The 27,060-nt window shown below is 38.2% G+C and overlaps 1 protein-coding gene across 1 annotated transcript in view; it reads right to left on the reverse strand.

The window, feature by feature from the left end:
- HDGFL3 (HDGF like 3) overlaps nucleotides 1–24,446 on the reverse strand; it is an 82,275-nt gene extending 57,829 nt beyond the window's left edge. The window contains exon 1 of the mRNA XM_027851490.1: nucleotides 24,312–24,446. Within this exon, the coding sequence (XP_027707291.1) occupies nucleotides 24,312–24,395 (84 nt within the window). The 5' untranslated portion in view covers nucleotides 24,396–24,446. The remainder of the gene's footprint in view (nucleotides 1–24,311) is intronic.
- Nucleotides 24,447–27,060: the final 2,614 nt, after the last annotated feature.

The following is a 27,060-nucleotide window of genomic DNA, read 5'->3' on the forward strand; positions in this document are numbered from 1 at the left end:
TCCCTCCCTTCTACCCCCCCCCCCCCCCCCCGTTTTCTTATCCCTTTCTCCCTCTATTTAAGGAAGGGCAAATCTTGAGTAATTGTAATGACCTATCTTGGCCCTAAAAGGAAATCATGAAATTAACACCCCTCTTTTTGGTAGAGAAGTAGGAGACCATAGATAGGAAATCTTGCATACACTGTCAGACTGGTCACTGTTTTGGCTGGTTCTGCTTAACTGTTTTTGTTGGGGTTGTTTTGTTGTTTTTGTTCTTTGGGTTTAAAAGGAGGCTCACTTTGTAGATGGGAGTGAGATCTATCTGATTCTGAAGCCTGCATCCATCCATCCATCCATCCACTACAACTAAAAACAAGTATTTCAATATGCCACTTTCTCAGAAGAGGAAAAAAAGGTCCTGACTGCCAATAAGATAAAGTCCAAATTCCTTATTCTTATATTCAAGGCCTTCTACCAAATGTCCCCTACCTATCTTTTTTAGCCTCATTTCCCACTCTAGGGCTTAGCAGCAGTAAGGGCTTACATAGTAGGATCTAGGGCTTACATAGTAAGATCTTAATAAAGGTTTGTTAGCTAAGTGACCACTCTCTAAAACAATCCCTCTACTCCAGTGAAATTGGTCCATTTATTTATGATTTTGCTCAACAAATATTTACAGGTGTATTATGCACCTGCTATGATGCAATACTTTATGCTAGGTGCTGAAGAAGATAAAAGACAAATAAAACTATCTTCCAGGGGCTTATCATTTATAAGGGATAAGACATGCTCCTGGGAAATTCTATATCCATTTCTGCTCCCATGTCTTTGGTGCTAATTGCTTTACCTAGAGTGTCAAACCTCTTCATATTTGGAGACTCAGATAAAGTCCCAGGTCTCTATTGAACATTTTCCTCACCATTGCAGTCTAAAGCAAGTAACCTTTTCCTCTATAAACTTCTGCATCATTTATAATCTGCATCATTTATTTGGATCTATTCAAGGTCCCTGAATGTTTCTTTTTCCAAGTAAAATTATTGCCTTATCTCAACTACATAGTAATCTCCATAAGGGAAGGGAGATGTCTTAAATTTTTTTGTATCACTCTCAGTATATATTGTAGTGCACCACAAACACTTAAATTCCCTAATATATCTATATCACTCTGGAAAGTCATATAATTCAGTGCTAGATCTGTAGTGATAGTATCCAGGTTCAAATCCTGACTCAGATACTTGCCACCTGTGTGAACTTAGACAAGTAATTTACCTTTTCTTAGTCTCAGTTTCTTCATTTATAAAATAAGGGAAATTTCTAAGGGCCCATTTAGCTCTATTTCTATGAACTTACGAGCTATTTTAATTGTCTTAGTTGTTCTACCTTGTTTGATCTAATTCATCTGTCCTATCATTCATCCCACAATGCCTAGGACAGCAAACCTTGTCATCTGGAATTTTATTACTCTAAAGTCTGTATATTTGCCCAATAATAACATGTAGATAACTAAGAACTATCTGAGTTAGTTGTTATCTAATTCACCAAAGAAAAAACTACATTCAGTATAATTTCAGTGTTATTTCAGTTATTTCAGTGTTTGATTGTATTTTAATTTCCCAAAACTGGCAAACCATATTAGAGTACCTTTGATAATTCTCTGAAATAGAGTTGATAAACCAGAATGTCAATAACAGAATTTAGTATATAAAGTGCCTTGCATTTTTCAATGAAACATAAGTTGATTTTTCTTCATCATTTTAAATCTAAAACAGGATTCATATTGCTCTGTTTCTCTGTCATTCTATCTAAACAATAAAAAATTTATATCTTGAACATGACCCTGGTTTATGCTATGAAAGAACTAAAACTACCCATTTCATGCTATGTGGATATTATCCAAATTGACCTTTCCCTAAATTGGTCTGCTTCAAAATTAAAGCTATATACACACTCAGGTTACATGGATATTCATACAGACATAATGTTTATTCCAGCACCAATTACTATTACTGGATATTAATATGGAATTCTTATTTATAAAGTGACTTGAATTATTTTCTTAATTTCTATGTGAATATCCTCACTGCCTATACTCATATTTGTAACCTTAAAGCTAAGTAATGGATCACTACAGTATTTGATGAATCAAAGTTGAGGCTTGCCCAAAAGGCAATTTAAAGGGTACATGGTAGAGACTGACAGGCCACAACACATTACAAATAAGAGATCCTCATAGGAGAAGCACTATAAAGGATGTCTTCAAAGAAATGCATGATTGGAAAAAGCAGATGGAAAGCATGCTATGACCAGTAGAAAGTCTACATGATCCACTGGTATCCAAACACTGTTAAAAGAACTTGAGAGAGATCTCAGATACATTGCGTGGCCCTCAGTGGTGAACTTGCAGAAGGACATGGATGAGAGTCAAATAGGATAGACAGGCAATGATGAGTTCTGCATCAACATAGGAAACATATACATTGATGAGCTCACAGATCCACTGAAGTAAGAGGCAGAATGGTATGGTAGAAAGAGCCCTGGAATGTGAGTTAGGTTAGGAGAACCAAGTTTGAATATTGGTTTTGTCATTCACTGTGTGACAATGGGCAAGTCTCTTAATCTCTCTGAACTTTAGTTTCCTTGTCTATAAAATCAATCAATCATTAAACTCCTACTATGAGCCAGACACTATGCTAGGCACTAGAGATATTTCATTCTTTCTTCAAAAGATAACTATGAGGAAAGCACTTAAGGGCTTACAGAGAGCTAGTAAATATTATTACATTGTTTTCTATGTTCATTGAAATCCTATGCCTCTCTGAGCACTTAATTATACCTAACATACAACCAGACATTACTAAAACTGCCTTCTTCATAAAATCTCACTGTTAACTCTGGACTCTTCCCAAAACTTAGCACGCTCCCACTTCTGCTTCCTCATTCTTTCTTCATTTCTATGAACTACCAAAGAATAAACTCCCTTCCCAACCTCAGCAGTCCTCCCCATTCCCATCCCCCTCAACCCTACCTCTCCCCAATGCCCTACTCCAGATCTTCACAATTCTTTCATTGTATCCTATGGAAATCCTACTCTTTAATTAACAAACTTCCTTTCATCTTTTTTTTTTTAATTTTTAGGCAATTGGGGTTAAGTGACTTGCCCAGGGTCACACAGCTAGTTAGTGTCAAGTGTTTGGTCTGAGACCAGATTTGAACTCAGGTCCTCCTGACTTCGGGAGCTCTATCCACTGCATTTGACATTGCTGACTACCTTCTCTTGGACATACTCCCTTCTCTGTGTTTTTAGTGACTGCTCCTTTTTGGTTTTCTTTTTAACTATCTGATCACTCTTCAGTCTCTTTCGCTAGATCTTCATCCATGTCACCCACAATAACTATGGGTGCTCCCCAAGGCTCTGTCCTGGGTCCTCTTTCTTTGCTATCTATTCTCTCACTTGATGATCTCATAAGTTTCCATAGGTTAAATTATCATCATTATGTATCAAGCCCTATCCATTGCACTTCCTAGCTGCTCCGACTTCCTTTCATCTTAAAACTCTTTCTCACTCCTTCCATTTTCTGGCACTCATTGAGATTTGGTTCCATTCTGGTAACACTGAATGCCTGGTCACCTTTCTAGAACTGCTAGCATTTTCACTCAAACCTCCAATTTCCTGGTAGGGATAGGAAGGGGGAGGGAGGTGAATGGAATGCTTCACTCCAATTCAGCTGCAAACTGTAATGACCATACCCTTGGTTTTGCCATCACTCACAAGTGTGTTCAAGAACTCTGAATTTTCTTTATCTGATTATAATCTTTTATCTTTCCATCTCTCCCTAAGCCTTACTCCTCCTAAACCTATTTTCTGTCCTCACTAGGACCTCCATCCCTTCATCCTTTAGTATTATCCAAGGCTTTCACACCTGCTGTAGCTATACCCTCCCTCTTTCCTAATCTTGACCTTTTAGTAAACCAGTTAAACTCCATGCATTAACTACTCTTGAATCCTTTCTTCTCTTGTCCTCTCATCAATCACACACCTAGCCAAATCTCACCCCTGAATTAGTTCTGGCACCTGCCTCCTTTCCTTCTATTCATGGAAATCCCCAAACCATCTGAGTCCACCATAAATTTATGATACCTAATTTTGACTGAGTTCTCACTAGAGCAAGGCAATCCTACTTACTCCTCTTCAATTGATTATTGATTCTCTATCCCACTTAAAACAGTAGCTTTTCCAAACCTTTTCTTCTTTTCTCAAGCCTCTCCTGTCATGCCTTCTCCTCATTCTCTGTGGTGTGGATCTCACCTCATATTTTACCAAAAAAGAAGGAAATCATTCACTGAGGCTTCCTCTTTTTTCCTCCCATTCATCTCACATTCTTGTAACAAATCATGCCCCCCCATTTCCCCCTTCATTCAAATCTCTGTTATGAGGTGACCCTTCTGTTTGCAAAGGGCAACCCTTCTATATGTTCCCTTGATTCCATCCTTTCTGTCTTCTCCAATAGATTGCCCCTACTATCACCCCTACTCTCTAATCTTTGATCTCAGTCAATAAACTTTTATTGAGTGCCTACTACGTGCCAGGCATTATGACAAGAACTGGTGATACAAATATGAAAAAGAAAGACGGGCCCTGACCTCAAGGAGTTTATAATCTAATGAGAGAAGACAACACACAAAAAGAAGTTGAAAACCAAAGTGGGGAGGGCTGGGAAAGAAGCACAGGGAAATAATGGAGTCCATGCAAGCAAAGATGATTCAGTCTTGCAGTATGAAAACTTTCCCAATAGGGAGTTTTCCTAGTCCAAGGAGTGCAAGCTGATCCTCTTTAAATGGAGGCTTTGGGAGAAGTTCTTTGCTCTACCTTCCAGCCCTCCAATCAGAGGGGCAGAAGGTACTGAAGGTACTAGTGAGGAGTGAATACCAAAGTTGATGCAATCCACAGGATGATAAGTTTCCTGATAAGTTTTCATGGGGGCACATGGAATCTAGTCCAAGGAGTGCAAACTGGTGGAAAATGAATCGCTCCTTATCTACCAGTTCCTTCCTTATTGCCTATAAACATGTCCATGTCTTCCTGATCCTTAAAAATTCCACACTAGATCTTACCATGACCAACAGTTATGTCCTATATTTTTTCTCCCCTTTTTAGCTAAACTCTTTGAAAAAGCAGGCTATAATTGGTGCCTACATTTTCTTTTCTCTCACTCAATTTTAAACTCTCTGCAATCTGGCTTCTGACCTCATCATTCAATTGAAATGATATACTCCAAAATTACCAGTGATCTCTTAATTGGCCACCTCTGTATTACCATCCTCTTAGATCTGTGAATAGCATTTGACATTGTTGACTACCTTCTCTTGGACACACTCCCTTCTCTATGTTTTTAGTGACTGCTCCTTTTTGGTTCTCTTTTTAACTATCTGATCACTCTTCAGTCTCTTTTGCTAGATCTTTATCTATGTCACCCACAATAACTATAGGTGCTCCCCAAGGCTCTGTCCTGGGTCCTCTTTCTTTTCTACCTATTCTCCCTCACTTGGTGATCTCATAAGTTTCCATAGGTTAAATTATCATCATTATGTATCCAATTTACAACATAGGTGACATCTTAAACTCCTTTATCTCATTCATTACAAATAGTTAATCAGTTGCCAAATCTTGGGACTTTTTTTTCATTGCAACATTTCTGACTTCTGTCTTCTTCTCACCACTCATGCAATCACCATCTTATTTCTGGACCTCATCACCTCTTGCCTAGACTTTGGCAATAGCCTTCTAATTGCTCCTCTGCCTCAAGTTTCTACCTACTCCACATAGCTGCCAGAGTGATGTTCCTAAAGCATGTTTTAGACCTGGTAACACTCCTTCCCCAACTCAATAAACTCCAGTAGCTCTCTATTACCTTCCAGATCAAATATAAAATCCTTTGGCATTTAAAGTTCTTCAGAAGCTCAATCCTTCCTACCTTTCTAGTCTTCTTATATTCTACTCCCTTCCACACACTCTACAATCTAGCTATAAATTGCATTAAGGGGGCAAATACTTCCCTCTATTATGAGAAGGATATTCCCTACTACATCCTCTTCTCCTTCTGCATGTAAAAATATAACCTTAGTTAAGCTGATCTTCAAAGGGCAGATATACAGATGTGGGCAGATGTACAGATGTGGACAGAAATTCACTCTTTCCACAACTGTCTCAATGGAAAGATCTAGAACCTAATTCTAATAGGACCAAAGGTATGCCTGAGGTAAAACACAATAAAACATAACAATCTAAGGAATCCCTAAGATTTGGTTTGATATATCCAGAACTCTGGAGCTCTTTTCAAGTCTGCCTTGGCCCAAACACAGGAGTTTCCCATGGTTCTTATTAATGATTAACTCAAGTGGTCAATATGGATTTCTAGCACATTAGATTAATCTATTATTTTTTAAAAAAGGGAATGAGTTAAATAGACAACCCCGGTCATAAGCAGACTCAATAAAGTAACAGCTCAGTTATATGGGTTAACAATTTTTAGTTATGCAGTGAAAGCATTGAAGGCAAGAATAGACTTGTATAGAACATATAAACTTCTAGTCAGAACTCTTTCCAATATAAACAACACTACCAATTTGCCTCTTACATATTTTTAATCATATAGCACTTGGTATCAACCAAATCTTCAGCCTATTGACCAGACCAGCAACTAAAGTGTCAACATCTTTGAAAGACAGCACATAAAGTATAAAATTACTTATCTGGTGTTTAAACACCATAAGCCTGGGAGGAAAAAATTATCATCCTCTAAAACCACAGAAAGGGGGGAGGGGTGCTTCAGAAGTTCTTGAAACATGACAGGTCTTTTTTTTAAGTGAGATATTCTAGAGGTAATTCTGAAAAAAATAAGCTAATTCAGCAATACTTAAGAGTAATCAGCTTTGAGGATGCAGTAATAAAAATGTGATTATAAATCCCTAATCACAATAAACTTAGACCAGAAGTTGGTGAAGCAGTACAGGACATAGAATAAGGAAACCAGATCTCAAATCAGGATATGAGTTTGAATCCCAACTCTGTTGCATACTACCTATGTGACCTCAGGCTAGTCACTTCATCTCTTTTGCCTCAGTTTCCTCATCTGTAAAATGAGATTGGACTATGATCCCTAAAATAATTCCCAGTTCTAAAATTCCAAGATCTTATATTCTGGGACAAAAAAATAATTCCATTTCACAGGATAAGAGATAGCACTGGAAAGGACTTTACAGAACTGTTTTAATCTCCTCATTTTACAAATGAGGAAACTACAGTATAGGGAGAGGACATGACTTTTCCAGCAAAGTTAGTTAATGGTAGACTAGAGCAAGATCTTCTGATGCCCAGTGCAGTGTTCTTTCTACCACAGATCACTGCTCCATAAAGTTCTAAAGGCTGACATCAAGGAAGATAGAAAATTTCAAAAATTCTTACGGAAAGAAAGTTTAGTAGGTTAAAAATCTAGTCTATACCACCTAAATAAGAAAGGCATTAACACATGTGTTCTTTTTCCATTCCTGCTTTATGGTCATTGGTAATTATGATTAATAAAAATAGTCCTCAGAGCAATTTCTGACAATTTTTTTATGTCTTTGTTCAAGCAGACAACTTTTGAGTACAAGATCATCATATATTGTTGGATTATGGGAACTCATGATTTCCAGGTTCAGTAGGGTTTCTTGTTGTTTAGGTGTGCCAACATTTTTACTATCTGTGAAAAATTACAAAATAATTGAAGTAGAAAACCACATCTTCCCTGGATCCTCTATAACTGTTGCTTCCTGAGCCCTTAATGTGACTTTTCCTAAAGGTCAGTCCTCAGCCACTTCTGTTTTCTCTTTTTATACTTTCCCCCTCGTCAACTTTTTAAAAATTCCCAGGTTGTTAACAAAAGCATTTAGTTTTACAGCTCCCTAATGCACTTAACTATAATAGACACTATAACACAATATGTCTTATTTAAACTTTGTATATATCTTCCTAGCTCCTAGCATAGTGCTCTGTACATAGTAAATATGTGGTTACATACATCACCTGGTCCATTTACAGCTAAATATTTTCCATGACCTTCCACTGGCCCCATTAAAAATAACAAATGGATAAAGTCATATTCCACAGTTGTATTGGTGGCATCCCTTGCCTTTGCCACACCAACCATTTCTTTGCAGAGCACTTTCTTTAATTTTAGCAACTGAAACAACCACCAGAGATCCCCCAAAATACATAAACATATATATGCACATGTGTGTATGAATACATGTTACATTATTAGATATAATATACCATATATTATGTGTTACATGATATAATAATAATATAATACATTATATATAATATATCATGTAATATATGCAACATATTACATATAGTATATTTTAATGTTTTATTATATATGCACATATGACATCTATTTCACTTGGCTTTCTCACGGACTATAGATATTATTATGCGATTACTGTATCTTTAACAGTCAAATGGAATGCTATAGAAAAATCAGTTTATGCTAGAAGTCAGTTGAAAAAATATCTTGCTATGACTTGTTTCTTCCCATAGAGTCACGGACTGTGTGTACATACTTTGTTCTTTGAGGATTTATAAGGAATGTGTGGAGAGGACAGAGAAGAAGATGATAACAAACTTTTTCATTGTCAGAACTGTCTTTAATTGGTATGTTTTAAAGAAAATTCTATTAAGAGTTTGTATGAAGCTGGCAAGTATATTATATTACGGAAAGATTTTCTTGTTATGACTGTTGAGGACAAAGAAAAAAGGACTAAAGTAGCTTATTTTCTGAGAGAGTGAACTTAACCCTTATCTTAAGAAGAAATATGAAGAAGATTCTTAAGAGACCTTAAATCAGTATGTAAAGTGAATTGAATGGTAAAATTGTATTTCTGTAAGTGGAGTCATCTACTGTTATACTGAGGGTTTGAGATAAACCTAACTATGAACATTCTCATAGCCAAAATATTATAGTTATCTGTGTTTTTATTATTGGATTTATTGCTAATAAATTCTATATGAGTACTATTGGAAAAGGAGATTTCTCCAGGTCATTCAATAAGTAATATTGAATGAACTAGTGTGGGGGTTTGAGTCAACTGATCAATGAGAAAAAGTTGCAATTTTACTAACAAAAACTATCCAATTAATTCTCTAGGTTGCTTTAGAGCTCAAAATGATAAAAATTAAATATAGCAACAAGTCAGGTGGCAAGATTAAGGGTTATAGACAAATGAATACTTGACCCCATCTAACTTATGTGGATGTGTGTGTGTTAAATGGGTTATATGCTAGAAAGTTTTATCCATACTAAAAAAAATAAACTACTTAGTAGGACCTATAATTATTGTCAGTAATAACATTGCTATAATATCTTAATGACCAGAATGATCTATGGTATGACTACAAATAAATCTCTCTGATGCCAACATACTCCAACTATTTAATAAAATTTTTTTCAAGAAAATGCAGCTTTTTGTAATATGTCGATTGAAAACTAGATGTGACAAGCAAAAATGCATTCATGAAAGTTTACACAAACTTTCAAACCTCCACCAACAACTGTTGTACCCAATAGAAGCAAGAAATTATGAAATAAGAATTAACATATAAATCAATTGAGAAGGAAATATTGAAATAAGTGGTGTATTCTAGATGCTTTTAACCTCAGAGGGACTTGATCATGTTTAACCCCACAGAGCTTCCCTTTCTATCTGGCAACCTTCTGGACTTAGAGACGATATACTAAGCAAAACCAGGATAGCCCTGTGGACCTTGAGGTCTGTTCCAATGAAAACAGTGTAGTGTTCCGGTAAGCATGTGGTAATTGCAGTTGTTAAATATTTGGAGCTTATTACCTCAAAAGGATGTGTATTTGTTGTATATAGAAGGTATCAAGAAAGGTATGGATAAATTCAAGGATAACAGATCCATAAAATGTAATTAAGGAGAATTTAGAGGTGTTTGTTCATTTGCCTAACTGTTTAAGGTCAATGGAAACAGTGGGTTCCTTGGTCCAACCAAGTATGGACTTTTATGTTCTCGAGGCATTAACATTGGGCTAAAAGTTGGGTGGTTTCAAACGTGTGTGTGTGTGTGTGTGTGTGTGTGTGTGTGTGTGTGTATGTGTTACAGTGGAAAATGCTGTAATGAAAATATGCCAAGAAAAAAATGTGAGAATTAATCACATCAAAGACCTCAATTACTTATTTTCTTATATATGCACATGAAACATAAATCTATTTGTTGCCATTTGGTTCTAGTGCAGGTGTCCACAGAACTAGACAGAAACAAACCAATTAAGTAGCTCATTCCAAAGTTCAAATAAAGTACTTTATAAAAATGATTTGCTTAATCTTCTCACATTACCTAAGAGAGGATCAACTGTCAATTTTTTTTTCAAAATCCCAAGTCTCATTGGGCAAGTCAGTGTGACAGCTAGAAATGAGAACTCATTACTTACTGTGACTCACCAAATAGTAAATTAATTGAAAAGAACTTATTACACTGTTTCTTCTGTATATAAAAGGGATTAGCAATCTTTCCAAAATTATAAGATATTTTAACTAAGACATTTTATTTCAATGTAAAGACATAAGAAATATAGGTCCAGTAGCTGGTACCAGTAGATCTGATCATTTCACTATTATGAGCTAGAAATTTCACACCTTGTAATTTATTTTCCCTTTAAATCTTTTTTGGAATATTTGGTAAAATGAATTTAGAAATTTGCCACTATTGCTAAACTTAACAGTTTAACCCCCTACATATATTGTCAACATGAAAAACTGAAAGGTTATTAATATAGTGCTAAAGTCAAAATTCTCTAGCTGCCCATACATACTCACAACCTTTGGATTATCTTTGACTCTTCCACATTTTGGAAGTTGAATGTTCCAACCTTTACATAGTTTCATAGAGTTCTAGGACAGATTCAAAGGATCTGATCTGCAGCTAGTGCTTTGAGGTGAGAAGGAGGAGGTTCACTCAAAGGCCCTTTGTGTGTTCTAAGACACTCTCAGAGTATGAAGAAAGGACTAGGACACATTATAGATTTCCAGACTTTCAGCAATCTTTCCCCAACCTCTCAATTCTCTTATGATCAGAAGTACCTCCAATGAAATATAAGTTCAGGGGTCAGGATACCAGCCAGTAAACAAATTATAGGGAGATAAGCCTCTTGTACAGTCAAATAAAATCAGTCAATTGATAAGTATTTACTGAATGCCTACTATGTGTCAAACCCTGTTGAAAAATAGACTTGCTTCTTATTGGATAATTATTAACAAATAATTGCTAACAAAAATCATGTCTTTTGTTTGCACATGCTTTTAAAAGTATTTTCACAAATATAGTCTTTTATTTCATGTCTACACACACATACACACACAACTAGAAGCTACAAAGGACAAATATCTTTTCTAGCTTAGAAAGCTAATATAAAGATAAATGGCAATTCTTCACAAACTTATTGTGTTACTTAACATCCTCTTATACATGACTTCTAAGGTCTTTTTCAACTCCAAGATTCTATGATCTAATATTCTAAAAGTATGGTTCATGAGGCAACTATGGATGACCTAAGGGGCCTTTGCAGGTTGCTTATTTTTAAACTGTTGTTTTAAAATCTCACTACTGACTAGTATTTATTAAAAGGCACAAAATAAACCTTTGAGAAATGTATTGTACCAATTATTCACCCCAATAAAAATTCTGTTACATTATAGAAAATTCGGCAGTGAACATTAAGCCAGGGTATGCAAATTTGTACTGATGCATGTGTAACTCAAATTTATATTGCACTTTAGGGTTTGCAAAGCATATTCTTTGCAACAGTTCTATGAGGTAAATGTTGCAAGTTTTATTATCCCCATTTCACAGATGAAGAAATTGAGGTTATGACTTTTTCAAGGTCATACAAATAATAAGTGTCATAGTTGAGATTTGAACCTCAGTCTATCCTGACTCCAGGTCAGAAGAATTTTTCCATCATATCAATCTGTGTTTCTGTTGTCTGGACCAGGGGTCTCCAAAATGGAGACTAGGGCATTATGCCAAGAGGACTATGACTTGTCCCTAAGGGGTGGGTGATCAGCCAATCTAAAGATGGGAATATGCATTTCATCCAACCCTCCCCCCACAGTCAATCATGGCTTTGTCTCTAACACATCTACACCATTCCATTTAACACTCTTGCATTCAGCTTCCTCCCATGGCTGGCCTTTTATAGCTGTACCAGGTATAGGTCCCTCAGGGTGGGAAGGATATAATCTAATCTGACCCAGTTATTCAGCCAAATTTCCACTATAATCCTCATCCCAAGAATCACTACACCCACCCCAATCACTACTGATGTACTCTGCACTGGGGAGAAGTGAACAATAATGAGTCAATTCCCCTTACCTCCCCCTCCCCACACTTCTTATTAATCAATGGGAAGGAGTGAATAGCACAGGATAAACAGGCATAAATGAGTTGCAATTACATAATCTTTCCCCTCAAATCAATTCTTCTTCCAAATTTCTCTGTTTCTGTGGACAGTGCCACCATCCTTCCAGTCCTCCAAGTTTCAAGCCTCCCCCTTAATCTCGATGCCTCAGTCAAAAAATTCACTCCCACTACCCACCCCATCCCTTGTCCCTCTCCATAAAGGTTTTTGACTCATACTTTACTGAGAAAAGAGGGTTCGTTTGCCTTGAGCATTCTACATGTCCAAACTTTTTGTGCCCTTGACCCCATCCTCTTTCATGTCCTTTGGCAGTTTGCACTCTCAATTATCCTTTCTCTAATTTTAAATTTTGCCTTCTCTACTGGTTCTTCCCTGTTGCCTACAAATATTCTCAGGCCTCCCCATCCTTAAAACATCTCCTTTCAATCCTACTACCCTCTGAAGAAATCATCCTATATCTCACCTAACCATGGACCTCATTACTCAATGAAACTGCCCTCTTCAAGGTAACCAGTGCTCTCTTAGTTGCTAATGCTAATGGCCCTTCCTTTCTTGGCCTTCTGAACCTCTCTGCAGCATCTGATGTAGGGTATTCTCTCCTCTCTGGTTTTCCCGACACCTGTCTGGCCAATCCTTCTCAGACTTTTTTACTAAGTCATTTTTTACATACTATACCCTAACTCTGGATGGATTCTAAGTTTCTGTTCTGGTTCCTCTTCACTTCTCTCTCTATCCTTTATTCTTAATGATCTAATCAGCTCCCACTGATTCAACTATCATCTCTGTGCAAATGACTCCCAGAGCAATATAGCTAGCCTCTCTCCTGAGGTCCAAGCCCTCATTACCAACTACCGATTGGACATTTCCAACTGAACATGCAATCAGCATCTCAAACTCAATAAGCCTAAAATAAAACTCATTATCTTCTTCCACACCAAACCCACTCCTTTTCTTAACTTCTCTATCTGTGTTGCAGTTACCACCATTCTTCAACTCACACCAGTTCACAACCACTGAGTTTTCCTCAACTCCTCCTCTTCCCTCACTCTTCATATCCAATAGATTGCCAAGTGTTATCAATTCTACCTCCACAACATTTCTCAAACCCATACCTTTCTCTCCTCTTGCATGGCAACCACCTTAGCCTAGGCTCTTATCACCTCAGATTATTAGCTGCTCTCCCTGACTCCAGATTCTATTTTCTCTAGCAGATCTTCAACACAGTTACCAAACTGATATTCCTGAAGCATAGGTCTACTATGTTACTCTCCTACTCAGGAAGCTTGAGTAGCTCCCTATTGCTTCTATGATAAAATACAAATTCCTTTGTTTAGTATTTAGTCCTTCATAGTCTAATACCAGCTGACTTTTTCAGGCTTATAGTATATCATTCTCTTTCATGAATCCTCCATTCCAGCAAAATCTACCTATTTATAATGTCCTCTGCAAATGACATTCCATTTCTCTCACCCCCACCCCAGCCTTTGCACAGGCTGTGCCCTGTCACTAGAATACATTCTCTCCTTCCCCTCACTTCTCAGAATCCCTACTCAAGTGCTACATTCTTCATGAGGCTTTTTCTCTATCCTTTCCAGTTATTAAAGACACCACTCTGAAATTACTTTGAACTTTATATATAGTCTGTATTTACTTTTCTGTATACATGTTATTGGATTATCCCCAAATATAAGCTCTTTGAGGACAAGTACTATTACATTTTTGTCTTTGTGTATGTAGGACCTAACAAAATGTCTGGTACATAGTAGATAACTTAATAAAAGCTTATTGGTTGAATGGATGGGGAACCAGCTTGGAGATCTACCTGGTAAAGTTTCAAGAACTATTTGTAAATAAAGATCTCCTGGTTGGAGACAGTTGGCCTAAATAATAGTCAGGGGACTCTGGAGCTGGAAGGAACCTTAGAAAACATTTAGTTCCATTCCCTCATGAAGAAACTTGAGGTTCAGAGCAATTTAAATGATTTTGTTCAGTTCATACATCTAGCAATTACAAGAAATGTATTTATCATCCAGGTATCCTGACTCTCAGTAAAATATTTGTACAAATAAAAGATAACCTTTGTTATTAATAATCATAAGTATTGGCCTCTTCACTTATTCAGCTTTTCCTTTGTGGTATTCTCTTAATTTTCTAACATTTTCTAATATGACTGACATTTCCTATGGAGTCACATTAACTTTAAAATAACATGTGAAGAGAGCAAATAACTATATCCCTTTTGGTGTAAATTTATACTACACCAAGCAATACATTTTCTCGATGTCACACACTTAAGAAAAGAGAGTTGTAGTCCTTAGGACATGCTATTGAACACAAGCATGGAATACAGCTCCACAGTACTGAAATACAAGTTGATGAGTTCCAGTGACCAACAGGACAAAACCAGAAAATAAATGACCTACCAGTCCCTGAACAAATATACTACAATTCCTTTGGAAAATGAAATCCATTCCCATCACCAGGATGCTCATACAGTACAGCCAGAGAGAGCTTAGAATCTGTTACTACCTGGAAAAAAAAACTCAATATCTATGGCAATTTCAGCAATAGGACAGCAAAATAAAATTCTAAAAGAGAGGGCTTTGTTCTCTGTCCACACATAAAGAATTTAACTCCTAAGTAATCATCTGTACTTCAGTTATGGTCAACTCAGCTACAAAATTCAAATCAACAGGTTTCATGCCCTCAAAAAAGAAAAGTCTCTCATTCTAATAGCTTAGAATTGGATGATACCACTTTAAGTGACTTGCCCAAGGATACATAGGTAATAAGTTGCAGAGTAAGGATTCAAATCAGGTCCTTTGAATACAAATTCAGTGCTCTTTCCAGTATGCTATGTCTAGAAAAGGAAAAAGTTCCTCTCATTAGAGATCATGTAAGCACGTACATACTTTAATAATTGAATTATTATAATACACTTTGCAAGATCACAGAATCTCAAGAGGTAGGACCTCAGAGGCCATCTAGTACAACCTGTACCTGTAAAACAATTCTCTCTGTAACATCCAACAAATGGCCACCCAGTCTTCACAAGAAGACCTTCAATGAGGGGTAATCCACTGCTCCACAAGGAACCTTGGGGATGACTCTAAATGTTAGGAGTATTTTCCTTGGGTTGAGCTTAAAATGACTCTCTGTAACTTCAATTCTTTTTTTTCCTTAGTGCTGTCCTCTGGGGCAGAACAGAATAACATGATTCTCCTTTCTATGTAATAGCCTTATAAATACTTTGAAGCCACTCTCAAGTCTTCTTTTCCCTAGGTAAAACATTTTTCCTTCAGCAAATTCTTGACTTAGTTTCTAGGTCTTAGAGACAGATATAAAGTAAGATAAATAATAATATAGCATCTAGAAAATAGAACTGTATATGGGTGAACACTGAAAGGAATAGTGAAAAGATTAGTATTGTTGTATCTGAGAAACCTAGAAGGAAAGGAGATGCTGAAATAGTAAATTAAAGTTCTAGAGCAGACAAGATGGGAAAGGAAGAAGAATATTTATAATAATGGGGAAAGCATGTAGAACTTCCAAATGTGGGAGCAAAAAGTGATCATAAAAATCTTTTAATTTAACAAACTTGTGAGAAGCCCAGAAAAATGTGAACAACTTCATTAAGGTCTCAGGGGAAAGCTATTAAGATAAAAATCCATTACCATCAAGTAATAAATTGTGGCACCATAAAACTTTTCTTCCTTTAAAACAAATTATGCACAAGTATATTTCACATAATTTTAAGATTTTGAAAATTTAAATGCAGAACACTAAAATTTTTTAAAAGAAGTATATTCTTAGTTTAAAATAAAATTAGAACCAAATATTTCTGTAGGCATAGCAGAGTGACATCAATACAAATGACATCACAAAAATTAAAACTAAATATATCTTAATAGATAAGAATTACTAAGTTACTCATGTGAAAATCATTTTTGAATCAACTTCCTCTGCATACTTGGATTATCATGTAAAAGCAAAACCAACACCAAATTAGAACAATTTAAATAAGCTATTAATTATTTAAACAAGCTATCAATGAAAAAAATGGGTAACAGATAAACAAAAAGACACTGGCACCATCAACATTTCCTATAAATTTTATATCTATATAAATAATGCAGGTGCAACATGGGGAGGCCAACAAAGTCCAGGAACCATCACAACTAGCAAACACTTTATTTCCTAGCCAAGCAAAGATACATAGCAGCCAAAGGCAACAAAGATTTAGGATATGAACTCATTTGAAAAGTCTCAAGGAGAATGGAGAAAGATGATGAATAATATTAGCTCAAAAAACAGCAAGAAGAAGTGAAGGAAAAACAAGTTTACAATTGAAACAAATTATCCAGAGATCATTTAAGGATGAAACTGGAAGGATAATAAACATACAGAAAGTAGAAAATGTGTCTGGATTTTAATAACAATCTATTTTCTCCATCAATTACAATGGAAACACCATATACACACTCTAACATTATAATCCTTAATGTGCTATATAAGAAAGTGGAAATGTCACTAAAGAAAACAAAGAAGTGATGAGCAGCTAGATTGGACAGAGGACATCTGTGCTTGAGGCTGCACTATTATTCTCAAGATATCTGTGAGACATGTGTAACCTACACCAGACTGCTTACCATCTCAGGGAGGAGGAAATGGGAGGGAGAGAGGGATAGAATTTGGAATGCAAAACATAAAAAAACAATGAATGTAAAAAGTTGTTTTTATATGTAATTGGGGAAAAATATTTTTTTAAAAGAGTTATCTGTGAGTGGGGAAGATGTCAAACTATTGAAACAAATCACAGACATAATTAATACCAAAAAGGGAGATAAAAGGGTAGCAACTACCATTCCAAATCCTACATTCTCATTCTTATAAAATCATTGAGAATAATTTACATCTGTATCAAGGACATCCTTGATGAAAATATGAGAAGAGAATTGGTAGATTTTATAAATGATATTCTAAAGCAGACTACAACTTTAGTCATAAAATGGACTGAAAGTTATAGAGAATACAAGATCTCACTATGCTTATTGTTTGCTGACTATATAAAAAGCATTTTATTCACAGGAAAAAATGTTTCCTTAAAGCCTTCTCTCCAACAAGGTGTTTCTCATGAATAAGTTAAGATCACAAAAGATTATGAGATAGAATCAACAACAGAGAGAACCTTGATGATCTTCTGATTATCACTATCAAATGAGATATAGAAGAGATGTATATTTGCCAAAGGTGTTTGCAACATTTCCAGAGCAAAATTCAAACAGAAGAGAATCTTTATGGATAATGAGGTCCCCCAGATGTTGCAGTTTTCAGATGACATTGGACAGATTGCATCAAGTCCCAGAACACTGCACAGTCTCTTAAATAAAATCCAAAATGACTCAGAGTTTGGCCTGTCTACATGAAAAAACCCAAATGCATGAGGAATGCCTATTGTCTAGACTATGACATGAACTTGGATGGACAGCCCATAAAGCATGTCCATTAGGTATGTTCATGTATTTGTGTATGTATATATGTATACATACATGTATGTATACATATGAAGGTGGCGCGGTGGACAGGATAGAACACTGGGCTTGGAGTCAGGAAGACCTGAGTTCAAATATGGCATCAGATATTTAGTAGTTTTGTGACCCTGGGCAAATCACTTCACAACTGTTTGTCTCAGTTTCCTCATCTATAAAATGGGTACCTCTCAGGGTTTTTGTAAGGATCAAATGAGATAACATTTGTAAAGTGCTTAACATAGCGACTGACACATAGTAGGCACTATATAATTGTTGGCTATCATTTTTATTATTTTAAATTGTATATATATACCCATATCTATTTTTATATTTATGTTAATATTTATAGATACTACATTGCAAATGGACATTGTGTTGAGCCCTAAACAGGAGAAAGGAAGCAGCCTGGTTTGCCTTAAGGAAAAGTGCTTTCACAATAAGTGAAATATAAGCACACAAGTACTTTCAATAACCTCAAATATTTCCCTGAAAAAAAATCCCATCTTTTTTTTAAACACAAATATTCTTCTAATAATGCTACATGGATGCAAAACATGAACTACCACAATTCCTAAAGAATGAAAATTACATGTCACTCAAAAGTCAAAGGAGAGATACGTGGTAGACAAATAGACTGCAATACAATACCAAGGAGGAACTGGATATGCAAAGAGTATCAAAGTTAACATAAAAAGGACACATGACCAAAAAAGGTGATATAGGTAGAGATACTAGATGGACAGCTATATACTTCCTTGGTGCCCATGTAATGTCAAAAGAACAAGACAAAGGCCCTGAGAATGTAAGCTAGAACTACCATGGAGACTGTACAAAAATACATAGATCAAAGTCACAGAAGATAAGACAGCAAGAATGTATTACAATCTATGTTGATATGGTTGGTATTGATGTTGATGAGATCACATATGCATTGAAATATTAGTTAGAAATTAAGCCATCTGTTGTATTTAAAATCCAAAGTAATACGAAACCCAAAAGATATAATACACTTAACTTGACAAAGGATTTCACAGAATATTGATTTTAAATACTGTTGTAATAAAGAGGGCAGGAAATATCCTGTTATAGGAAGTTATAGATTAGGAACTTAATTTTCACATAACTGATATGTTTTCATAGCAATGACATCCCCACATGTAAATTATCACATTGACCTGGAAGATATATATGTATATGTGTATGTGTGCATATGTATGTACATACATATATACATATATTAAATAAGGGAAGAAAAAACTTTAGAACCCCAATTTAATCAGTTTAAGGTAAGCATAAAGCCTAATTTAAAATACTTTGCTTTCATCATCAAAACTGATTTTTATATTTAGAATTTAAATGAATATAATTTTTTGGTATCTCAAATTGTGAAAGTCACTATTTACATATATGTGTTTTCCAGTTCATCTGAATTATTTTACTTTTTTCCCACTGAATTATTTGCACCAGCTTGGTAAAAACTCACTATAAATTGTTCCTTCTAAGTCTCTAACAAATTGAATAAAATAAAGCTAGCTGATGGTAACAATTACCAGATTCTTCCTTAAACCCTAAATTATTATAAGGTATTATCACTATTGGTTTATCTCTACAGCTCCTTCCAGGTACAAGAAAACTAAAAAACTTTGAGCTATTTTGTCCATTTTTTCAATAAATTCACATTCTGATGTCTCTTTGGCACCTTGAGTTCCCAAAGGTTATGCCAGGAGGACTGAAATTCTGACAGGTACTACCAAATTGGAAAGGCTTTGAATATAGGCCCAGACATGGACTGTGTGTCTGGCTTATGGACACCAGCCAAACTAAATCCAGAATAACTCATCCCCAGAAGATTGACCATGGGCTGATTTTCATTCAGCCAAAGCAATTCATAAAAAGATCTAAGACCCACAATCTGCATTAGTAATGGAAGTGTAGATCCTTGAAGAATTGAAATTTTCTATCCACTGAATGGTTTTCCAGAAAATAAGAATCAGTGACACTAGTTACCTTTCTAAATACATAACAACATTAATGAGCTTGAGGTGTTTAAAATACTGCACAGTGCACAGTAACTGTCTCTTTGTACATTTACTATGATGTTAATACTTTTCACTGTTACCCTCTTCCCAGTTCAGTGAATGGCTGCAAGCTAATGGTTTTCTGAGCACCAGACCCTAAGCTGCCCATTTGTTCGAAGACCATTAAAAAATTGGTTCTTGCTATAACTGGAAGGATACAAAAGATGACCCACCTAAGGTGGGTTTTGTATTGGTTTCAAGGTTCTCTTGTCTCTAGTCTAATTCATTCTAATTCTGCTGTGCTGACTAGCTGCCTGGCTTTGACATTGTCTCATCTGATTTCTGATTGCTACGTAATCTTGGCTTCTAACTTTATTGGGAGAAGGTCAAAGCCAAAGGGTCTTTAACTCTCCACTACTACATCTCCTTCCAATTCCCTCCCCCCCCATTCTGGATTTCCTGTTAAGCATGACTCTGTGTGTGTGTGTGTGTCTGTGTGTGTGTGTGTGTGTGTGTGTTTGATCTCTCCCTTGTGCTCATAGTCCTGGCTTCCAGTACTGTGTATCTAATTAGGGAATACTAGAATTGCAAAGAACCTGTGTGCTTCTGTAATAAATCCTATCTACAACATGCTTGACAAGTGGTTATCTGGTCATTGCTTAAAGTTCTCTAGTGGCTGGGGAACTGATAATTCTGTTTTAGGGCCAGTGAAATGATCAGGAAATACTTTCTTTAAGGTAGCCTAAATTTGCTTCCCTGTAACTGGTATCCATTGGTCCTACTTCTACCCTCTAAGGCCAAAAAGAACAAGTTTAATCCCTCTTGACAGGATAACCCTTCAAATATTTGAAGAGTGCTATCACATCCTCACTAACTTCCTAAGATCTTTCAACTGATAATTTGTATTTATGTAGGCTTAAAGGCTTGCAAAGCAAACTTTTCCTCACAAAATTCCTGTGCAAAACTTTCCTCACAAAAATCTTGTGAGGTAAGTATTATACATATTATTATCATTGTCTTACAGATTAGGGAACTGAGCCTCAAAGAGGTTCAAACATGCCTAATCATATAGCTATTAAGTATCTTAGATGAGATTTTAAAAATCAGGGTTCCTGATTCCAAGTCCAGCATTCTAGCTATCTACCATGATTCAACCTGCAGATCACTTTGAAAAGATTCATGGAATTTGGAAGTTAATGCATGAAATCAAATTATCTTATATTACTTTCTTTAGTTTTGATATCCACAACATTTTTATAGGTTTTAAAATTGTTCATTCTTTATGCCAGATTTGACTAATTTTACAAATTGACTTTTTATGAGCTAAAATATAGTATCATAAATTCATAAAAGCCCAGAATTCCTGTGATAATTCATGAAAAATCTGTCAAATACAATTTCCTATTTATAAAATCCTTAATTAAATCATAACATCCAAGGTAATTCCCTATTCTACCTACAATTAGTATTTTGAACAGTCTACTTTCTCTTCTGCTATTCTGTAATAGTGGAGAAGATTATGAGGGTTCACAGTTCTTTTTCAAGCTGCAAATTTTAATCTCTACACTTATCTTGCCTTTTTCATCTCTTGCTCTCCTACAGTTCACAACATTCAAAAGAAGACGGGAAATGCCCCTTTTCTTTTAGTCCTAAATCAGGTATCCCTTTGTTGACTCTCAAATCTTCATCACTTGGTGTGACCCAGCAGTGACACAAAGATGATGCAAATAGTTTTGCTTTCACTTTTGTGTTTAAGTATAACATTTATTTTTGAGCCCTTAATAAAAGCTGCTGAAAGTTAATGCTGATGAGAGATTCCCTGTATAACCACAAAATTGCTGGAATGAATCACTTTTACCCTTGAACTTCATATACTCTAAGTTCCACTTTAACAGTACTCTTAGAATCCAATTATTATCATTTACTAAGCCTTCACAGCAAAGTACAGAACTTTTAAAGAACCAATTCCTACTCACAAGTTGCTTATACTAGAAACACGGATGGATACAGATTGTTCCTTTCTACTTCTTCCCACCACTGCCCCACCTCTTTTACCTGCTTCTTTGGTTTCCTAGTTTTCTTTTTTATTTCGAAAAAGTGTACCTATGCTTTTGTTTTGGTTATCACTTTCCTGAAATGTATGATACAATTACCAAGACCAAATACTATACTAGGGATTATTTTCCTTGTGTCCATTTGCTCATTTCACCTAGGACATTGGTATCCTATAGTAGGAGATATGTGTAAGTTTTCTAGTGTTTGTGGCTTTTTACATCCATTTCCTTCATTTTTTCTTTTTAGTTCTTAGGGGATTGTCTTTCTCTCCTTGCCCCCACCATATGGGGGGAGAGGAGTTTAAAAAGCAATCATATTATAGAATAATTTCTATAGTCATAACTACCCAGTAAAGTGGTGTATAAATTTTAGGCTCAGGTCCTTTTTTTGGCATCTAAGTTTCACAGTCCCTTTTCTCTACTTGAATGTAGGTTGCCCTCCTCTTATGTTCCACAATAACACTTCTTTACTCTCCTACTTGTTACAGGATTACCCATTTCATTCCCATTGTAATAAACTTTTTTAAAAAAAATCAGTATGGTTATTTGAATATTAGAAATAACAGTTCTAATGTGAACACTTAATTTTAAGTGGAGTAATATAGATTCAACAAGGAAAGAACAAATGATTTTTTACACTCCTCTGCTACTCAAAATGAGTTAAAATAGACATGAACATTATATTCTCCGTTATTATTTCAGTGATTTCTTTTATTCAGTATGTTTCTAAAAAAAAAAAAACCTATGCACTGATTATCTCTACTTCAGTAAGTTTCTGTTAGGCCCTCCTTGATGCCATATCCTCCTTTGACATGTGTATTTTATTTCCTTGTTTTGCATTTTTCATTTAACTCTGACTTAGAATGCTTTATGAATCATACTTTCTAAGTACAACTAACTCCCCCTCTGCCCACTTTATTAAGTCAATTAATATTATTTAAGACTCCTTAAGCTTCCTTTTCATTGTATTCCTCATACTGTTAATTCTATCAGTTGCAAATGATAAGACAAGACCAAAAAATGCACAACTTTCAACTCATTAAAGCACACACGACACAGTCAGCATCAATCATTGTCACCTAATAGAACCAATCAAGTGGGAAAGCAATGAATATGTAATTCACTCAGATGCTTTCTAGAGAGAGAGAGAGAGAGAGAGAGAGAGCACTGGGCCAAAAACACATATACACAAATGGTTATTGGAGTGTACGGGTGACAAGAGTGAAGCATGGAAAGCCAACTTACTGTATAGAGTAGCTATAATAAACGAGGTGGAAAATTGCTTGTTGGGTTTTTTACTCAGCGACAGTTTGCAAGCTTCCTGTTATTCAAGGCCAATTTAAAAGGAAAGATGAGAACACAGCTCTATGAACCCCCAAATACAAATTAGTAGTCCAACTGACATATAGTACCACAACCTGTGCCCAGTGAAAATTCAACAAGTCTAGATTTTGAAGGGTGCATGGAAAGATAGATGGACGACTGCCAAGAACCCCATATCGTCCTTTGGATTAACACCAGAGATATATTATTCCAAATATTTACTTAACTTGTTTAGAAATCCATTTGCCCTGATCCTACCTGCTCTGATGGCTGCCTAGAACCTGGGATATTTATGAACAACCCTGGAAAGAGTTGATGCTTCAAAAACAGGCTTGTTTTACAGGCCTTGTTTTCTTCCCAAGTGTATTTCCCCAATCACCCGATACTTTCCGGAATAAGAGGCACCATTCGGGCCTGTGGCTGCTACCGGTGTGTGGCAGATTTTGTGGGGAAGGGCAGTTGTTTTCTTCGGAAGCTGCTGGTGCACTTACAGACGGAAGAAAGGATGGCTGCCCTCTCTGCGGGGGGGTGAGAGGTGGGGAGGAGGAAAGAGAGAGGGGAAGATGGGGACGAGAAGGGTGCACCCTACAAGCATCAACACCCCCAGCACTGCCAAGCCCCTAAACCGATGCCCTCCACCTCCATCGCCTTGCTTACAGAAAACGAGCCCCCCGCCCCAGCCCCTCTATCGCGGCTGTTGGAGGCTCGCAATCCTCAGACCGAGGACAGGGATTCATTCGTCTGGTTCCGGGTGCGGAGGGGCAGGGTGGGCGCGGGGTGCCGCGGTGAGCGCAAAGGAGGGCAGGTGGGTGGGTGAGTGGGTAGGTGAAGGGGGTCCTTGCGGCCATAAAGAAGGGGGAAAATGGTGGGCGAAGAGGCATCTTACGCAGGGCCCCCGCCGGGCCCGCTCACCCGCTCCGTACTCACCCGGGCCGGCCAGTGCGGGTAGCCCTTCATCTTGGCGAACACCAGGTCCCCCGCCTTGTACTCGCGGGGCCGCGGACGCGCCATCCGGAGCCTCCTCTGCCTCCCTGAAATGTCGCCGCCGAAGATCCCGGGGGGCCGCCCCCTTGCGGGCTGCGCCCCGCGCGTCCCCCCGGCCTTGGAGCCGGGACAGCAAGGGAAGCGAGGGGCGAGGCAGGGCCGGGGCCCGGGCCGGGAAGCGAAGCGGCTTCGGGGCGGCGGCGGCGCTCGGCCGGGCGATGCCTCCTCTCTCCCCCGGTGGCGGCGGCGGCGGGGGCCTCGGCGATGGGGGGGGCGGGGGGCGGGGCGGGAGGACGAGGCGGGGGGAGGGGGACGGGGACCAGGCCCCGGCAAATCACAGCCCCCGACGGCGGGGGAGGGGACACAACGGCCACCGCGCGGTCACCCCGCGGCGTCCAGGAGGGAGCGCGTCCCAGCGGCTCCGGGCTCCGCGGCTCTTCGCTTCTTCCACAAGCTGCGGAGGCGAGCCCGCCCGCTGGTCACAGCCGCCGCGTCGTCCGCCTCATCACCCCGCCGGCGGCGGCGGCGGGCCTCCCTCCCCAGCCCGGTGAGGGCGCGGATGGGTTCCGCTCTGAATTCCTCCTCGGGCAGCGGCCGCCAACACGATCTTATTATTGTTCTCCCTCGCCCTCAGCATCCCCCCTCCCACCCCACCCCCCAGCCCGCCGTCCTTTCCCCCTCCCCTCCCCTCCCACCTCCCCCCCACCCCCTCCCTCCCTCCCTCCCTCCCTCCCTCCCTCCTGCCCGCCGGCCCGCGCGCCCTGCGCGGCTGCTCCCCGCGCTTGCTGTCTTCGGCCGCTTAATTTCTAGGTACGCGGTCGCCTTACCCAGTGAAACCCGAGCGCCCCCCACCCCCACCAGCCTCTACTCATCAGGCCCCCTCCTCCCTCCTCCTCCCAGAACAGGAGCCCAAGTCGGGCTGGAGCGCCTACTCCGGAGCCAGCTAGCCGGAGCTCCTCTTTTGTTCTTGGTCCGAGAAGCTATCTCCTCAGCCAGCAGCCCAGCCCAGCCAATTGTTCACCAGGTTGCCCTGTCCCCCCACTCCCCACTCGCCCATTGCCAGCCGGCCCAGAGGGGGCACACCTCCAATCAGCACCCGGCCCTTTCCTCCACCACCTCTCTGGAGGACACCCCTTTTCTACTAAGGGCTTCTCTTGCGCCATCCTTAATATCAAAATCGCAATACTGGGTCACACCCATGTCCCATCCAGGTGGTTTCGGCTGCTGACAGTGCCATCAAGGGACATTCAGGAGTGGACCATCATGGTTTCTCTAGCTTTCATCTCCAAGGTTAGGAGGTGGGCCCCAAACAGAATTAGCAGTAGGAGAGCTAACGAAGTAGAGGAACGGTCTCCTCGGGGCCTCTCCATCGCCTTCCAACATGTTATGACCTACAGAGTACAGAATCGGGAGGGAGTCAGCGTCCGAACGGTGGTCCTAGCTCTGTCACTTACTAGCTATATACGACCTTGGGCAAATGAAAATCTTTGGGGGCTTTAGTCTCTTCTGCAAAAATGTACTTTTATTTGTGTGCCTCGATTACATACATTATCTCAGAATCTTAAAACATTTGATCTCAAAATTCCCCAACTAGTAGGGGCCTTAGATAGCATCTAGTTCAACTGCACTCTAGAACCCTGTCTGTGGGATGGGAAAGTCAAATGTCATCACTTCCAGTTTCACAGATGAGGCTTTTAAAGATTTGTTCAATGTCACTTATATAGCAAATGGCTAATGCCAAGACTAGAACCCGGGTCTTCAAATCTAGTTCCCTGCCTAGTTTTCTATCTTGCCTATCATAACAATGTAGTGAAGCTCAAATGAGATAATGCATTGTGAAAGCAGTTTTTTTGAGAGGTTGTTATTATTTCCTTGTACTTCCTTTTTGGTACCTTGGTACCTACCTTACCTATATGTTCGGTGCCCTTACACTGCCCAAAGAATTCCACTGTAGTGCCCTTTGGGGACTACTCCAAACCTTTCTCTCTTCTTATCAAGGGATAAAATTCCCTTGAAATGCTTATTAAATGGCTGACTTATAGTTACTACGATAAATTAGTAGAAGTTAGGGTGGGAACTGGTTTATTAAAATGGCTTGTCTTAGAGTTAGAAGGGACTCTAAAAGTCATTTAGTGCAGCCTTCTGTCTGAGGATGAAATTCATACTCCTCTTTATAACACCAAGCCTCTAAATCTTATAGGTGATGGTGATCTTCTCATTCTAATGTTGGACAGCTCCAAGTATTAGAAAGCTCTTCCTTATGTTAATTCAAAAATTGGCTCCCTGTAGCTTTCAGATCACTATTAAATGAAGACAGAATTGGAGAAAAGAAAGGGATCTTAGGGGGCATCTTGTCCAACATGTACCTGACACAACTCACCTCTACAACATTTCCAATAAATTATCTTTTTACCTCTATTTGGAGATCTTAAGTGAAGAGAACTCACTACCTTCTGAGACAACTTACTGTATTTTTTGACTAACTCTAATTGTTAAGTTTTTCCTCACATGAACCCTAAATCTATTTCTCTGAAACTGCTACCCACCTGCTCCTCTCTCTCCCATCTGGGATCAACAAAAAAGATGAGTCTAATTTCTTTCCTATGACTGCCCTTCAAATATGTGAAACCAGCTATCATAATAACAAATCCCATTTTCATATATCACAACAACTACTTAAGGTAGGTAGTAC

This window comes from Vombatus ursinus, unplaced genomic scaffold (genome assembly GCF_900497805.2).
Source record: "Vombatus ursinus unplaced genomic scaffold, bare-nosed wombat genome assembly UNPS02009205.1, whole genome shotgun sequence".
NCBI classification, from domain to species: Eukaryota; Metazoa; Chordata; class Mammalia; order Diprotodontia; family Vombatidae; genus Vombatus; species Vombatus ursinus.